The following is an 18,141-nucleotide window of genomic DNA, read 5'->3' as shown; positions in this document are numbered from 1 at the left end:
CAAAACTAATGAACTTCTAACAACTTTTGAAAGTAATAAGGTTCTCTCAGTTTCTCATTGGATTTTATACGCATTTGCTTTAAAGTTTAATTTCATAATATAAATAATGGAAATCTCAAGGGTTTTCAGAGAGGCAGAATTAAAAGAAATTTGGCCTCATCCATCATTTTCCAGAGGAACCTCTGTCAGTTTGCTAACTGTGCATTTTTCCAGACATTTGCCTGGGTGTGTACATATGTTACAACTATACGACAAACATATATCTTAAAGTGGATAGCATAGGGGTTCTTATTACATGAAAGAATGGATTCTACATGTTGCATGCCAGGTTTTTTTTTTTTTTGCTTTTGCTTAACAGTACAGATTTCCATGAAATAAAGTTGCCCAAAACTCTACTTCGTTCTTTTTAACCAGATGTAATATTCCTTAGTGTTTTCCAGTTCATTTGGCATTTGACTGAGATCCATGCAGGCTATTTCCAAGTTCTTACAAACAATGCTTACATATGGATTAATGGGATATAACCTAGAAGTGAAACCAGGGAAACAACTTGAACCAACAAAGCTAAAAACTGTGACTTATGTGTCCAGCTACTTGTTTTCCACTTTTCTGGCAACAATAAATAATAAAAATGTTTTGAACCTTACACATTCATCAGTGTACAAAACACTTCATGGTTTTAATTTGACTTTCCAAATTGTTACTAAGGCTGGAGATCTTTGTTTCCCTGTCATTTATCTTGTTCACCCTTTGATTATTTTCTGCCAATCAATGTATCATTTTCTTACTCATTTCTAAAACTACTGCATAATACAAATACTAATCCTCTTTTAGATACATAGAAAATACTTTCAACCAACCTACTGTCACTTAACTTCGTTTCAATTTGGTAGGTTTTTTTTTTTGGTCCTTTAATGCTTATTTTTTTATGTAATCAAATGTATAGACAACTTTTCCTAAAATATTTCCAGATTTTATATTTTACTTCTTAGCCTAGGGATTATAACACAAAAATTCTATGTTATTTTACAGTTTATAATTACCCTATAATTAGTTAATCTTTAATATTTAATCATTTTTGTTGAGTAAAACCTTAATGGAAAATTAATACTCCCAACATTATCAGTTTACCCATCTTATTCCGATATGACCTCTATCTAGGATAGATTCCACATGATACCCCCAAATCTCATCCCCTTCATTACTTTTACTTGATGTTTGTCCATCGTCTCTGTTCCTATCACCTTCCTGGGTGTTCATACACATTTTCTCTTCCAAATGAATTTTAGGGTAAGTTCATTGTAGAAAACTGATTTTCGTTAGCATCATGCCAAGTTTGTAGAATGCTTTGGAAAGAACGGACATCTTTACACTAGTATATTTTTAAAGAGATGTTATCTATTTATTTGAAAGACAGAACATCATAAGGAGGAAGAGACCAAGGCTCTTCAACCTTCCTCAAAGAGTCAGCTCTGGGCCAGACCGAAGGCAGCCAAGACCTCCTTTGGGTCTCCCACATGGGTGGCTGGGGTGTCACCTGTTGCGTCTCAGATGCATTAGCAGGAAACTCGACAGGCACACAGCAGTCAGGACTGCCCTGGCAGGGGTTGGCAGGGTCAGAACTGGGGGCTTAACCCCTGGTTGGCCCACAATGTTGGCCACTACAATAGTACATTCCAGCATCAATAAGCAAGATATGTGCCTCTACTTAAGTCTTTTTAAATTATTATTGTTATTATTTTTGAAGACAAGTTTTCAAGTAGATAGTCACTACATAAGCTGACCCACCTGTCACTTAAGGCCACAATCCACTTCACCAATCAGATACAAATCTGTCAGACATACATATGATTTTAAGCAATACTATGTTGGTTGAGGTTTGTCCTTACTATAATTTATGAAAACATAAAATGCACTGTAAAAATGACTTTAAAGTTACATGTATAGAAGCAAAATGTATCTATTTTATACAGCATGATACATGCTGAAATTTATGGATGTCTATCTCCTAAAGGAGGTACAATACATAGAGCAGGTGCTCGGTCACTGGAGCGCTCCACCTCTAGCGGACCTGGTTTGAGATCTGATTCCAGGCGCTAGCCGAGGGAAGCTGTATGACCTTAGTGACACGGGCTCAGGGCTCTGGAGTGCAAGCAGGCAGCTGTGGCACCAGCAGAATATTCCAGCTGTTCAATCCTGACCTTTTCATCTCTCCTGCCAGAGTTGCCTACACAAAAGCCTCAGCCAGGACAACTCAACAAGTATTACGATCAGGTTTCTCCAGGTGGTGGTATTCTACTGCAATTAGAATTGTTCTCTCTTGATAATTCTGATAACCTCCATTATTACTCTATTTTATTATTAAAAAGTTTCAGAGAGGGAGAGAAAAAAAATACTTCTTTTGTAACTCTCACTACAGAACTTCAACAATTTTGTGGAAAAGGAGATGTGAGAGGGTCTGAGCTAATGCTGGAAGCTAGTTCAATAAATTGCTGCCATGAACATTCCCTAATTTGTTGCTGGTGCCAATATGAATAGGCAGCTATCAATGAAAAAGCCACAGGAAAATTAAAACTGGAATGAGCCACGTGACGTCAGTCTGTATGATTCAATTTCCATTGAACTCTACTATTCCCACAGCACTTCATAATTGAGCTTAATCGAATATTTCTTAGATATATACAAAGAATTGATGACCCAAGACAGGAAATTGGATTCTTAAAAAAAAAAAAAAACTGACTGACTTCAAAACAACAGTACACTGAAACTAACAGCTAAAAGGATTTTTTTTTTTTGGGGGGGACAAATCGCAACAATGGTTTCTGTGCATTATTTCATACACTTTAAAGCATAAATGTGCATATACATCTCACATTTCATGTTCATAACCAGGGTACAATTTATTATTTTCTTCTACTGAGAAAGAAGCCATCAAAGAATTTGTTCAAGATTTCCAGGAAACTATCAGGTCTGGCTGTAAGTACCTTGGAGCTTCTAATTCCAAGGCTTTTCTACTACACAAGCTTGCTCCTGGTGGGCTTTGAGTCATCCTCCAACCACTGCTGCTAGCACTCCCTCAAGGCTCAGTACACCGTCTGCAGCTGCCCTGCAGTCCTTTACAACGTTCTGCTTGAATAACAAGGACTTAAACACAAGAGGTTTCCAGATCAACTACAAAGAACTATGGCCAAGTCACCCTTTAAAGCGCAAGAGTCAGGAAAACTAGGCCAAGTTCTATCCTCACCAGGAAGCTGCCAGGTACTTTCTCTCCATTCTTTTATCTCTAACAGAAGCTAAGACTAACAGATCTTAAAGGATACTTCATCTCTCATTTTTCTTTCTTTTTTTTTTTCAGCCCTATTAAGATAATAACTTGAGTCTCCTTCCAGTCCCTGGGGCTCCGGCAGCTGCAGGTTACAATGTAGACATGGCCAAGTTCAAGAAGCACTAGCAGTCCCAAATGGCATCAAGAAGCCCCAATCACAGTGACAAATCTCTTAAAGGGCATACTCCAAGTTCCTGAGGAACAACAAGAACAAGAAGGGCCTGAAGATGATGCAGGCCAATGATGCTAGCTAGGGTCGTGAGCACACAGACAAAGGACATCAAGGCCATGGTCAAATCCAAGGGAGTGAAACCTACCATCCCCCAAGGGAGTCAGCTGAAAGCTCAACTGAGTAGCCTATATCACCCACACCAAGCTTGGGAAGCATGCTCATACCTGCATGATCAAGGGTCTCAGGCTGGCCCAGTGAAAGGCCAAGACAAACGCCAATACTGAGCCCCAGATCAATGGCAAGGTCAATCCCCAACCAAGCCCAAGGCCTAGACTCAGGACTCAAGCTGCCCTGCGCCTACAGCACCAGTCTCCTCCCAAAGGTGCTCAGACCCCCACGAAGGTTACATAGTGACAGCCTTTACCAGTCACTGTGAGGACAGAGGACTGGCGTGACCGGATTGTTGTCCTCCTGTGCTGTCTGTACAAATAAACCTGAGATGGCGGGGGGGTGGGGGAATGGGGATGGGGAAGAGACTGACTTGGCAGGGCTGGTGTGGTAGCACTGCATATTTACCCTCCACCCTGTGGCATCAACATCCCATATGTGCTCTGGTTCATGTCCTGGCTTCTCCACTTCCCATCCAACTCCCTGCTTGTGACCTGAGAAACCAACAGAGCATGACCCAAGCCCTTGGGACCCTGCACCCATGCGAGAGATCCAGAAGTAGCTCCTGGCTCCGAGCTTCGGATCAGCTCAGCTCTGGCTGCTGCAGCCATTCAGAAGTAAAGCAGAAGAGTAAGAAACTTCTCTACCTCTGCTTCTCTATATATAAAATCTGCCTTTCAAATGAAAACAAATCTTTACAAACAAAACAAATTTAAAAAATTACTGACTTGGTAGTGTAATTCCATCAAAAATCTGAAGTTTTATTAATTAAAAAGCTAACATAGTACACATGATTATGCTTTACGAAAGGTATGTAATACCACCTTAATCCTTTCCCCTCCTTTAATACAGAGCTGGCAAGGATAACATTCTATCATGTTTTGGATGGCAGGTATAAGAAAGGCATATGTATACTAAGTATGTACTGTCCACTGGCACCTCACACCCATGAGGGATATTATCTTTGTTTTCTGTTAACAGATGATGAGTCAGACATGGAAAAAGATTAAACATCTCACCCCAGAGCCTGGCACCATGGCGTAGCACACTAAGCCCCCGCCTGCGATGCCACATGGGAAACTGGCATCACAAGTGGGGGCTTTACCCTATTTGCTATAACTGTGGCCTCAAGATATCCAATGACCCAAATAGACAGATTTTTTAAAAGCTTGTCAGAGCTTTCCTATTTTGCATATCTTCAAAAACACACCCTTTGGAACTATCAGAATTTGCTAACCTAAGCTACGAAGCCACACTACCCTTCAGAGACCAAATGAGCTGCTGAGCAACCAGGCTTCCTAAACAAGGGAACCTCCTCCAGGATCCTCTGGGAGAGTCCCCTAGCCTAGTCCCCTAGCTACTGTGGCTCCTGCATGGAAGCTTCTCATGCTGTGAGGGACTCCTCCACTCCACAAACCTCTCAAAGTACTACCTGAACAAAGCTTGTATGCACTGCTGCCACCCTCCCCCTCCAATCAAAAACTGTCTTCTCCGTGAGCCCCCAAATCCCTCAAGCACCTTACAAGTTGCAATATCACTGGTCATTCCTTAGTGCCTATAGGGTGATCCAGCACACAGTCAGCATTCGGTTAGTATCACTGAATGAATACATGGAGTCAGACCGGGATTTCAGCCCATGCTCTACTGCTCACAATCTCTCTGATTTGGGGCAGCTTACATTAACCTCTGCAGTTTTCCATCTGTAGAACAGATTGGCATGTTTTAAAAAGGTCTGGCTCCCAGCTCACATTTAGGTCTTGAAGTCATGAACTTACGGTGCTGAAAGCTGGGGCCTTTGGGAGGTGATGGATTGCACTGGGGCACTAGTTGAGTCATAATGGCCTTCTAAGGAGAAACCCCATCATGAGCATGCGCCCTATGTCTCTGCTTCCTGGCTCCCAGGTGATCAAAGGCGTGGTCATTGCCAGCCTCCGCCACGGTGGACCTTGGGCTGCGAACCTCCAACACCAACAGCTGAACTAAACCTCCTTTCTTCACAGGTAACTTGTCTTAGGCATTTAGTTAGAGTAACAAAATGTTACAGAGCTGCCATGAAGATTAAATCAGTGTGCTGAACAGTAACAGATACCTAGTAAGGGCTAAGATACATATTTCTTTTACATAATACATATAGATGTACTGCACTGTTAGGCTGTGTCACTGAATTTACATTATGTTTGGTGGATGGAAAGGCCTTCTTCACAGCATTACTTAAAGAATCGCACACCAGAGCAGTATGTCCATATGACATTTCCAATGGTCTTTTAAATGATCCAAAGTTCAGCAAAAACAATCCCTTCCCATTGGCCTGGAAGCTCTAAGTCTTCTTCTGTCCCTTTTATCCTCCTAAAAACTCCTAACACTATCTAATCTCCTCATGAACAGTAAACGCATCTTCTGAGGACCTACAAACTGCCATGGCCACCCTTTCCTCAGGTTACAGAGGAAGTATGAGACCTCACTGCAACACACAGATATTCCAATGACATGGAGGGCAGCTGGCTCAAAGGAGCAGAAAGTAGCTGTCGAGTGGCATTCAGAGGGACAATCAGCCAATTATGATTAGGAGGCAAAAGTAGAAGGCTGAGGAAAGGGAAGACCTGTCCTGGGGTGCCAATGGTTTGTGCTGTCTTGATTTTTGAAAATGTCACCTCCTTTCATGCTGGCCTTTACCAAAGCAATTAGCTACTCTAAAATGGACATGTGTGAGGTAAAAATAGAAAAGGAAAGTAACCTATTTCAAATACAAACAGCAGAACTGCTGGAAATAACCCCTAGGAGGAAGAAGACTGAGGCAAGACTAAGAGAGAACACCTCAAAATCATGAGTTCAGACACTGAGGTTCATGATAACCTCCTTGCCTGGCCTTCTAACAAGAGATGCTAAAATCTTTAAGCATATCTTTGACCCAATTCCACCTTAAGGGACGTATTCTAAGTAAACCGAGACAAAAGAAAGCAACCTGCTATTAATCTGTGCTACATAATGACAAAAAAAAAAAGCTAAGCTTACATAAATTAGTTCTACACAATGAATAATCTGCGAGCAATACCTAAAAATATTTATTGGCATGGAAAGCAAATCTCAATATGCTGTTGAACAAAATGAGCAAACAGTAGTACAGAATTTATATGGAATGTCTTCTAAATTTTTTTTCATATTCATATTCATTAAGTATATCTTCTACTTGGAATACCAATAGTCACACCCTACTGGTAACATCATGGATAATTTAGTCTTTGTAATGGTTCTCTATTTTTATATTTATTACTACAGTATTAGCATACAAGAAACAATTTTTAAAAGAAATCGGGCATCAACCATTCGGTGGATGGAGGAATGTGTGGATGGGTGGATGGGGGAGTGGGCAGGTGGTTTACATGGCCAAGAACAAATGAAAAAGACTAGAAAAATCTCCTAGGATGTGTAAAGGCAAGGAAAAGGTAAATACTTAATATCTAAAAGTTTAGTATTTGTTTTTAAACAGAGGTTCAGTATCAGCAAGAAGAACTACAGCCCGTTGAGGCACGATGACATCATGCTGACAAACGGAGAAAGAAAAGAGCAGGGCAATTTCACCTGGCATCCATTTACCCCGGGTCTATGGATAAGAAAGGTGACAGACAATGCCCCTTGAGAAACAGGAGGGATGGTGGGTGGGAGGGGAGTGGGAGGCAGAGCACCCAGCCACTCTGGATGCATCTGAGTCTCTGTGACCTGATGAATAATATCCGAGTCTGGACACAGGCCAGCAAATTCCTGCTAGGACTACAAGGGAAAGAGTCCAGAATGAGCAAACTGGGGAAGACAGACACCCATTGCACCGGATCTAAAATTTATGCACAGTTGACTGTGTAGCTACACAACGAGTTTCTTTGTAACCTTTTTTAGTTTTAATTTCCTGATTCTTAAAATGGAAAGGATAATAAATAACCCCATCAGTGCCACTGAGGGGTAAATGCCTAATTAGGTGCTTGGCACTCAGAAAATAATACAAGGCAAGGTTCCCACATTTCAAAAAATGCTGAGTTTAGAAACCAGGCACATTCATAAGTGACCTCATATTCTAGGTTCATCAAGGAGAAGGGAAAGCTGTTTGAAAGGCAAAGTTGGGAAAAAGCCAGTAGACAGAGCCAGAACATCTGGCTACCTGGAAAAGATTTCTTCCCTTTATTAAAGAAGCAGGGAGTATTTCCCTGGGGAGAATGACAAGAAATAAGAAATGGCAATCTGTTGCATTTTTCATCCCAATTCACTAGACTGAGCCAGGGAAAGGTGCCGTGTCCTGGACTCTCCCCACAGTATCTGGCATTGTTAATGCAGGCTACCTAAGCAAACACCAGTTGAATGTTCCTAATGTGACAATTGCTGGAAATTTTAGGTATGTGGATTAGTGATACTTAAATGACACAATCTATATAAAAACCTTTGAAATTAAGTAATTCTGATCCCAAGCACCTTGGTATAATGAATATTCAGTTTATTCTTGCAGAAGTGGTGGGAAGGAAGCAACAATGTTTAAGATAATGATGTTTAATTAAGAAGTGGTTTTGCAAGTGACAAGTGTTTTCAGAGCTATGAGGAAACAAACAAAACCCAAGGCAGCCTCTGGCCACCCAATGGAAAACTCTTTATCATTTCTGCTGAAACTGTATTGCCAGTCATTTGAGGATTAGGTTTATATTTAAACAACAACAACAACAAAAAATAATAGTACAATGTATCAAAGGGGCAATACAATGTATCCTTTCTCCTTCATCTTACTATTGTTTTCCAATGGGCTACAAACAGAGTTTCACCTAGAGGCTCACAGCACAGTGCTGACACACTAGGTTTGAAGTCTGACTCCATCTTTCACAACAGGATCCTGGACATCTTAAACAACAGGAAAATAAAAGTGCCATTACTACTTCATAGGGTGGTTGTGAAGCTGAGATAATCTACAAACACTCAGAACAGTGTTTTGGCACTACTTCCTTAATTTCTATACAGTCACATTATGAAACATAAATGGATTTAAAAAAAAAAATCTTCATTACAAGAGAGAAGAAGAAATAATTATGTGTCTTTGAGGACCTGAACTACTCCATGGATACAGAGAGGAGGCCAGGTCCAGTTTTACTGACAGTATGATCAACAACTATGCTGGCATTTTTTTTTTTCATTCTGTATTAACACAGCCAAAAACCTTATCATTTTCTCACTCTTGACCCATGGCTCAGAGTGAGATTTATATGTGGAGCTATTCATTTAAGCATTAAAAGGAATGTTACCTTGTACTTACGTTTTTGAATAGGCAATACACAGACTCAGTATAAAGTTCAAATAGCGCAATATAAACAGGGAAATGACATCTTTCTTCCCTTCCTGCTACAAGCACCTGTTCCCTGCCTCAGAAGTTAACACTGTCACCTGGCTTTTATTGTCCCAGAAATAGTATATACTTCAAACAGGGGAAAACACAGCATATGCAACCAATTGGTTACTATCATAAGAAATGTTGTAAGAAGAAATACTAATAGCACACAACAAATTCCATACTTGAAAGTAAAAAAAAAAAAAGCAAAATTCCATTTAAACTATGACTCTAATTTAATTTTAAAATGTAGATTAATAACAGGATAAACATGCTCAAAAATGAAATGTGGCTATTTTTGTGCTGTGACATTAAGGGTGATTTTTATTTCCTGTATCTATCAACCTTTTTTTTTTTTTTTAAAGATTTTTTTCTTTTTATTGGGAACACAGATTTACAAAGAGGAGAGAAGGATCTTCCATCTGCTAGTTTACTCCCCAAGTGACAACAACCACCAGAGCTGAGCCAATCTGAAGTCAGGAGTTTCTTGTGGGTCTCCTACGTGAGTGCAGGGTCCTTAGGCTTTAGCCACCCTCTGGTGCTTTCCCAGGCCACAAGCAGAGAGCTAGAAGAGAAGTAGAGCAGTCCAGACAGGAGCCAGAGACCAAATGATATCTGGGCAGATGCCAGGCGAGGATTTAGCCAATAGGCTACTGCGCCCAGCCCTCTATCGACCTTTCTAAAGACAACTTTAGAGGAATTGTGATACAGTGACATCCTATATGGGTTCAAGTCCCAGCTATTCCACTTCTGATTCATCTGTATGCCAAATGGCTTGGAAAGCAGCAGAAGATGGCCTGAGTGCTTGGGCCTCTGCTCCTGGCTCTTGGCTGCGGTTTCACCTGCTGGCCACTCTGGCTATTTGGTGAGTGAACCAGCAGATGGAGTATCGGTCTCTCTCTCTCTCTCTGTGCGTGTGGTGTCTCACTCTGTGACTGCACCTTTCAAATAAATCTTTTAAAAAAATCTTAAGGATTCTTTAAGCTGAATGTCTATTTCATAATCAAGTATGAAAACTATTATGTCATTTTTTCTTATTATTTAATACTGTCAAATATGAAAATCATATTTGCCTTTGAAATACCATCTTAAAAAGGTTTTCTGCTCCTCCCATTTCTAAGATGCAACTGAGAAAAATATCTAATAATTATAAAGTAGCAAAGTCTTCTTTGTTTTACATGAGCTATTCATGTCTTTCATCATGAAATAACTGTTATTCCTTTCAGAGTAATAACATTGCAAGACAACACATTTACTCCTGGCCCAGTTTAGAATTCCTTTTCTAGAAAAATTTCACAGCCACTTTACAAAGCCATACAAGCCAGACAACTTCAACCTTTGCAACTACACAATATAAATCAAGGAATTGCATAAAAAGCCCAAAAAGTACCTCTGATGTGAAAGCTGCATTCGTTAATTCAACTGACTTTACAACTGTCAAAATCAACTGCAGCTTCAGGTATCAGCATACTTACAGCTCACAAACAAGGGTGACCAAAATGCTTAGTGTGATTTGAGTCAGACAGAAAGGTGCGAAGGGAGACTGCGTAGCCTTTGGGAGAGAGTGTGCACATGCGTGCATTCACGCTCTGCTCTCCTAAGCTCAGGCGGGGAGTCTGGGTGCAGGGCCCTGGCTCTGCCTCAATGCTTAGAAAAGGAGCAGCAAAGCCCTCAGCTGCCCCTCACGTTCAGGAGAGGGCACGTCAGGGTGGACCCTCAGGGATTACGGTGTATGGTGACAAAACACATCTCAGAATCCCCTGCGCAAAGTTCCGAAGCTGCTCTGCCTCTCCAGCTCTCAGTAAGGTCCAGCCCACATCTCTATTTCATCGTGGGCTCTTTGGAGCTATCAAAGTTTACACATGTCATGGGGATAAATGAGGAAGAGCTGTGCATTTGGATATTTCATCTTTAAAACTGGAACTGAACAGCACACCAGGCAGTGCCTGTGGCAGATTCTACCTTGAGGCCAGGGTCCTGGCAGGGGCCAGGAGTCCCCTTGCTCAACCATCTGGAAATCCCAGAAGGCAGCACGGCTCTGTTTTACACCACGCGGCTGCAGGAGGGCTGTGCAATGCTGGGGCAGAAACACCTGGGCAGGGAAACTCACAGCAAGGTCGGCAACGGTCTTGATGGCCTTTTCTTTTCTCTTGATGAACTCATCGTCCTGTAAGATAAAACATGTGGGGATTAAATCAATCCCAGGGGGAGAGTGACACTTGTCTGGACTGCTCAGTAAGACCCCTTATAAATGTCCTTCTCATTCCTACACTGCCTGAAGAGCTTTCAGTGTTCTAATAAGTAGAAATGTATACTCCCTGGGAAAACGTCAGAACCTCAGTGGTCATTTCAGCACAGATCCCTACCAGTATGGGGCTGTGGGGACAGAGGGATTATGGTTAAGACAAAAGTTCTATTTCAAATCATAAGAAGCTCTGAGATTTTAGTCACCTAATCTCGGCATCTCAGTTGCCCCAAATGCAACGCAGGGATCTGAACATGTTTCAGGAGGCAGTCTTGAAACAAGGCTTACAGAAGAAAAGGCATGTGGTAGTGGATATGCTGGAATCAGCCTGTGGCAAGCATTTCACAGCTACTAAATACTGTTATTACTGCTACAATTGTTACCCATTGTTACAATTACACATTGTTACAACAGTAACCTCCTAAGCAACTGGTCTCTCAAAAACATCTTTTATCGATACACACTCTTCTTGTAACTTAGTAAAAATTCCAGATTAAGTATCCACGGTGTAGCCTTTCTTTCAAAAAAATTTTTTTGAAAGAGAGTTATGGTGAGAAAAGAGAGAATCTTCCATCCATTGGCTCACTCCCTAAAAGGTCACAATGGTCAGAGCTGGGCCAGTTAGAAGCTGGACACTTCTCCCTAGGTCTTCCACAGGACTGCAGGCATTTGGGCCATCCTCTGCTGCTTTTCCAGGCCACTATCAGGAAGCTGGGAAGAAAGTAGAGCAGCCAGGACTAGAACCGGTGCTCACATGACACATCAGTGCCACAGGCAGGAAGTTTAACTTGTACACCATGGTGCTGACCCCCTTTGTGAACTGTCTTTTAAAAAGGCAGTCCTAATAACCAGAAGGTCCAGGTTCAATGCTTGTGCAAAAAGAAGGAGGTGCAGATGTGCCAAACAGCGGCACAGAAAGCAGCAAATTCTGAGGTTACTCCAGTCCTTCCTGGGGAGTCCCTGAGTGTGCATTTATGTCTTCAAACAAGGGGAAATAAAGATAGCCAATACTGACCTCGGGAAGGCTGTAGGCTTTCTGGAACTGGGATATGGAGTAGGAGCGGATATAGTCGCCCATTTCTTCTTTTGTTTCTATGGCTCGTTTCACCAGCCACTGGGGAAGAGAGTGAGGAATGTGAGTCAACAGGGATGAAATCCCACTGCAGTGAAGGCTAATTCAGAGGTGGCCCAATTCATGAACTCAAGTCAGCAAAGTTGGACTGACCAGGTGATAACGCACTACCACCAACATTTGCTGTTTTGCAGGCAAAGCAAATGACTGGGCATGCCAGATGCCAGGGCTCAGTGGGACCCAGCGCTGCATGGCGGCGAAGGGACTCAGGCCTCAGTCTGCCCTTCTTAGTCTTGATATTCTTGGTACCACAGAGCTGCAGTGGAAGCAAATGAAATCACAGGTGCTGGACTGCTCGGTGAATAGTTAGATCAGAAGACAAATACAGCTATCCTTCCTCCCCAACTCCCCAGGCCCAGGGACAGATGTTAATGGAAACCCCTCTTCTCTGTGCTTGCACCACAGACCAAGGAAATGTGAGAGAATACCTCCTACAACTCCTCACTGGACAGACTAAGAAAGGCCCCAAAGATGTGAGCACTCAGTACTCTGGTCATGGTTGACAGGCTAGCTTGATAGAACATTCTCTCTTCCTCCTTCAGACAACACCAGATAGCTGATGTTGGCTGAGTTTTACAGAATCTGAGGTGCAAACACCACGAAATTTGCCCTTTGGTCTGTGGCTGACCTGCCGTGAAGCTGGAAGTGACACCCCTGAGGTTTTTCCATTCTTCATGTTTCCAGCTCTGTTAAACTGACAATCCCATGTGCTCTTTATTTCTCCCAACTTAAAACCCCAATGATCTCTCTCTCACGCGCGCGCACACGCTCTCTCTCTCACTCACACACACACACACACACACAGGTTCTGGAACATCAAGTCTGAGCACACTGAGAATAACAGAATGAAGAGCAGAAAGTGCCTGTGCTTCTAGTCCTGGCTCTCCATACAAGCCCACCCTTTGAGTAGAGACTGCGTGGAGGAGGGGCTGCTTATCAGGACTGTTCCTGCCTCTTCAGAGAGGGTTGCTACATTCCGGGAGCAACGTTTACATAGTGCTTGCGTTTTGCCAAGAGCACTGCACACTTGAACAGGGTCAGTTACACAAGAAAACTGACATGTGACACATGACATGGAATACCAGGCACTCCTGCATCAGGAGGACACACAGTTCAAGAAACGGACACAGTTCAGAAGAAATTGCCTAGTACAAGAATGGCCAAAAGTGACTTTGACAAATACCCATTGATAGTAATTTCCATCACCTTTCCCTCACCAACCTCCAAACAATGACCTCAGTTCCAAACGAAAATTCCAAAGCAAGTGCAGAAAATCAGAAAGCGGGTACGGCGTGATAGTGTAATGGTTAAGGCCCTCGCCTTGAACGCACCAGGATCCCATATGGGTGCCGGTTCTAATTCAGGCAGCTCCACTTCCCATCCAGCTCCCTGCTTGTGGCCTGGGAAAGCAGTCAAGGACGGCTCAAGGCATTGGGAACCTGCACCCGCGTGGGAGACCTGGAAGAGGTTCCTGGCTCCTGGTTTTGGATCGGCACAGCACCGGCCGTTGTGGTCACCTGGGGAGTGAAGATCAGATGGAAGATCTTCCTCTCTGTCTCTCCTCCTCTCTGTACATCTGCCTTTCCAATCAAATAAATAAATCTTTAAAAATAAATCAGAAAGCACTGAGACCTCTTGTAGTCCCTCATTTGCACTCGCACCCCAGGACCATTAGCCAGGACATTAGGCAGCTGCCTCTTGGCTCGATTCACTTTAGCTTGGCAGACCCAGTGTCTGGTCTTCAGTGGGTGCTGCTGGTTCAGATCTGCACCATTAACCTGCAGTCTTCTCTGAGGGACTACTGGACTGGCTCCTGCGAAGCATGACAAGGGAGGGTCCAGCACAATGGCTCAGTGGCTAAATCCTCACCTTATAAGCACCAGCATCCCATGCGGGTGCTGGCTTGTACACCAGCTGCTCCATTTCAGATTGAGCTCTCTGCCTGCGGCCTGGAAAAGCAGGAGATACCCTAAAGCCTAGGCATCTTGCACCTGTCCTCTACTGCTTTCCCAGGCCACATCAAGGAGCTGGTTGGCAAGTGGAGCCGCTGGGACATGATCTGGTGTTCAATTGAGATCCCAGCGAATGCAAGGTGAAGACTTCAGCTACTAGGCTACTGTGCTGGGCTCATTATTGTTCTTTCACTGGTCCACAGAAAAACAGGCAAAAACCACAAGAAAAATGTGGTGAGTTTTTCATGATATTAATTGTATTCAACTTGAAAGACTATCCTTTCTTCCTGAGTGGAAATCAAATGGTTATTCTTTTAGGAAATGACAGAAAAAACAAAACACACACACACACACACACACACCCACAAACAAGACGGTGGTCACTTTCAAAAACCTGCTTGACTGGCAAAGCACAGAAGTTAACCCCAGGGGCCCTGCGGCGTGGCCTAGCGGCTAAAGTCCTCGCCTTGAACGTGCCAGGATCCCATATGGGCGCCGGTTCTAATCCCAGCAGCCCTGCTTCCCATCCAGCTCCCTGCTTGTGGCCTGGGAAAGCAGCCAAGGACGGCCCAAAGTCTTGGGATTCTGCACCCGTGTGGGAGACCTGGAAGAGGTTCCGGGTTCCCGGCTTCGGATCGGTGCAGCACTGGCCATTACAGTCACTTGGGGAGTGAATCATCGAACGGAAGATCTTCCTCTCTTGTCTCTCCTCTCTGTATATCTGACTTTGAAATAAAAGTAAATACATCTTTAAAAAAAAAAAAAGAAGTTAACCCCAGGCCAGTCTTCATTTTTGCCCAAAAGATCCATGAAACCAGGTAGGCACAGCCTGGACCCTTCTATCCAAACAGGAAATCCTCCAGAAATCCACTCAAACCTAACCAGGCAGACACTCAAATGCCCAAACCGACTACAGAATATCACTTCCTGATCTTCCTCTCCTAAAGGGATTAGGATTTAAGTGTCTAGCCTCTGGAAATCCGGCTGGTGGGAGAAAAACAACATCACAGGGTGAGGCTTCAGATATCATCAATATCGACTATCCATTTTCATACAAAATGATAAAATTATCACCCTCTGTATCAGACAGAAAGTCTAATAAACATGCAAATCAAAATTCAAGTTAAACTAATAGTCTAACTTACTAACTTTTTTTGCTGTCAAATTTTTATCTTGAATTTTTGAATTTTATGTTATAATTTTGTAGACTGGGATTTCCCCTCTCCCAAACTCCCACCCCTGATAGATTTTCCCCACGTTGTTACAATAGTATAGTCCTTCACAAGGAGTCAGGATTCCATCATCTGTTATTTAGGTGTGCCCCAACACTGCTGGTGCAGACAGTGTCAGACAGTCCAGTATCCCATTATCTACACAATTTCAACAATTTCGTTGGGAGTTCATCTTTGATTTGGAAGTAGGGATGCATATTGCATTGTATCCCTACATCTATTACTCCATCACTATACATTCCCATAAATGAGATATTAATTTTATGGCATTTAAAGTCAAGTGTGGGAAAAGATCCAATAGCAATAGTACTAATAAGAGAAACACCTACATAACCCCTATAAAGTACATACTGAAACATGCTATCCTTTCAAATAAGTGATTCATACATATTAACTTGCTTAGTTCTCATCCTATCAGGCAGGTGCCGTTAGTATTTCTGCTTAAGAGATGAGAAGTCTTTGCATACAGCCTATATAGCCCGCACATGGCACAGCAAAGATTGGAATGAGGACGTCTTCAGAGTCCATGCTGTTAAGCCCACACTGCATAACCTAGAAGACCTTCCTGGCAAGGGCTGTGCAGCTCCCCTGGCCTGTGGCTGTGTGAATTAATGATGTGGGGGAAGCACAAGGCTTGATGACAGTAAGTTCAGACTGGAATCTCTGCTTGTCCACTGACCAGTGTTCTGTGCAAAAGCCAACTGATCGCCCTCTGATTCCTTGATTCTCACTATCCTCAACAGTCAGGCTGGAGCTGTAACAAATGTCTCAAGGAACTATATTAGGATCTCATTCAAAATATCATTCACACGGCAGGCCACAGCTGCCAGTCTCTTTTCTGGGTAACCCAAGAGGAAGCCCAGACAGACACACTGCTCAGAATCTAGGGAGCTGTCAAGTCAATTAATCATATAGCCCTGGGAAGAAGCCAAGGCGGAGAGAAGCCACTGAGCTTGTCAATAAAAGCAGACATCTACAAATGATGAGACCTTCTGGTAGATAACAGAGACAAGCCAGGGAGCAAGACAGCCATGGTGCTGCTCTGCATGAGGCTTACAGTCTGCTGGGAGACAGACACGTGATCAGACACACGGCTGCACACTGCAGGAAGGAAGGTTCCTGTGAAGGGACTATAGTCACATGGACAGTGAAAGGAACCTGCTCCTGATTAGGGGGAATAAGCAAAGATTTCCTGAAGAGATTTGGTGAGACTGGAGAGCAAAAGGAGGAATATGAATTAACAGTCAGACGACAGGAAAAGCATTTCTAGCCCAAGGAATCAGCACACACAATGACCTTGTAACAGGAGGATTTGTAACAAGTCCAGTCCTGGGAAATCTGAAAGCGTGTCAGAAGGACTAGAACAAAAGGGACAAAGAAAAGCAAGGGCCAAAATCAAGCTTTAAAAGCTGAAGGAGCCAAAGCACACAGGCTCTGCAATTCCTGTCCCCCGACCCCTGAACCCATCCCTCAAGAGGCTTAGGTGCTTTCATTTAACAGGTCAGCCAAAGTACATGACTCCTTTTTCTGCTCTGGGCAAATCAAGCAGGAGCAGCAACCCCAAGAGGGCTCTGCAATTCACACTTTATCAAAATGGCAATGAAAAGCCACTGATGGGAACATTCAAAGATTACAACAGGGGATACCACATCCCCCACTGTTCTGAGGATAGCCACAGCTAACATCATCATGCCCCACTGTGGTTTCTGACTCTCAAGCACTTATCCAGGACCCAACATGGATGTCCCAAGCTCTCACCTGCACCACAGGAAATATGTGGATAAAATCCATCCCCTGGATCTGGTGGGGCTCCAGCTGGTGAGGACATTTCATTCTCGGCAGGACTGAGACAATTTTTTCTGATAGAGCGCTGTTTGACAGGGGAGGAAAAAAGGCAGCAAAAAAGAATGTGAACAGGTTGAACGATCCAAGAAACACTCCACAAGAATGCTGAGGTCCTCAAAACCAGGCCAGAATGTGCTCAAGTCCTCCTGGCTGGCCACAAAATAAGAAAAATTAGCACTGCGTAGATACTTGCATAGGTGTGTATAAGAACATAGAAATCCCTATATGTTTTACTCCAAGATGCTATTATTCCTACTTTGACGTTAAAATATTTACTTTTTATAAAATGAAAGTGATGTGAGAGTAAGTATTTCGTTAACCATCTTGTATGATAAAATAAAGCCATCACTGACCCATGTTCCTTCACATTTAACTTATGGTTTAGTATTTTCCCTAAACATCATTCAGACAGCTAATAATCATCTGACCCTGTGTCAGGTGCCTAGGATATTAAGACACACTTGGGGGCTCATTCTCAAAGGAAACAGGAGGGCTAGCATTGCTGCACAGTGGGTTGAGCCTCTACCCGCAATGCCAGAACTCTACATGGCATTGGTTCATGTCCCAGCTGCCCAATCCAGCTCCTGGTCATCACCTGGGAAAAGCACTGGAAGAAGGTTCATGTGCTTGGGCTCCACTACTCACACGGGAGACCAGCACTGAGTTCCTGGCTCCTGGGTACAGCCTGACCAGCCCGAGCCATTTGTACCTACG

The 18,141-nt window shown here is 43.1% G+C and overlaps 1 protein-coding gene across 2 annotated transcripts in view; it reads right to left on the bottom strand.

Moving 5' to 3' along the window:
• Positions 1–18,141, bottom strand: part of CCDC93 (coiled-coil domain containing 93) — an 85,824-nt gene that overhangs the window by 53,518 nt on the left and 14,165 nt on the right. For both annotated transcript variants that reach the window (XM_004589347.2, XM_004589346.4), the window contains exons 4-6: positions 17,341–17,452; positions 12,282–12,380; positions 11,132–11,188 (exon numbers count right to left, since the gene is read on the bottom strand). In XM_004589347.2, coding sequence (XP_004589404.2) covers positions 11,132–11,188; positions 12,282–12,380; positions 17,341–17,452 — 268 coding nt within the window. The remainder of the gene's footprint in view (positions 1–11,131; positions 11,189–12,281; positions 12,381–17,340; positions 17,453–18,141) is intronic.

This window comes from Ochotona princeps, chromosome 5, assembly GCF_030435755.1.
Source record: "Ochotona princeps isolate mOchPri1 chromosome 5, mOchPri1.hap1, whole genome shotgun sequence".
Taxonomy (NCBI): Eukaryota; Metazoa; Chordata; class Mammalia; order Lagomorpha; family Ochotonidae; genus Ochotona; species Ochotona princeps.
The sequence above is the reverse complement of the archived record's forward strand: the minus strand, read 5'-3'. Positions and strand labels throughout refer to the sequence as shown.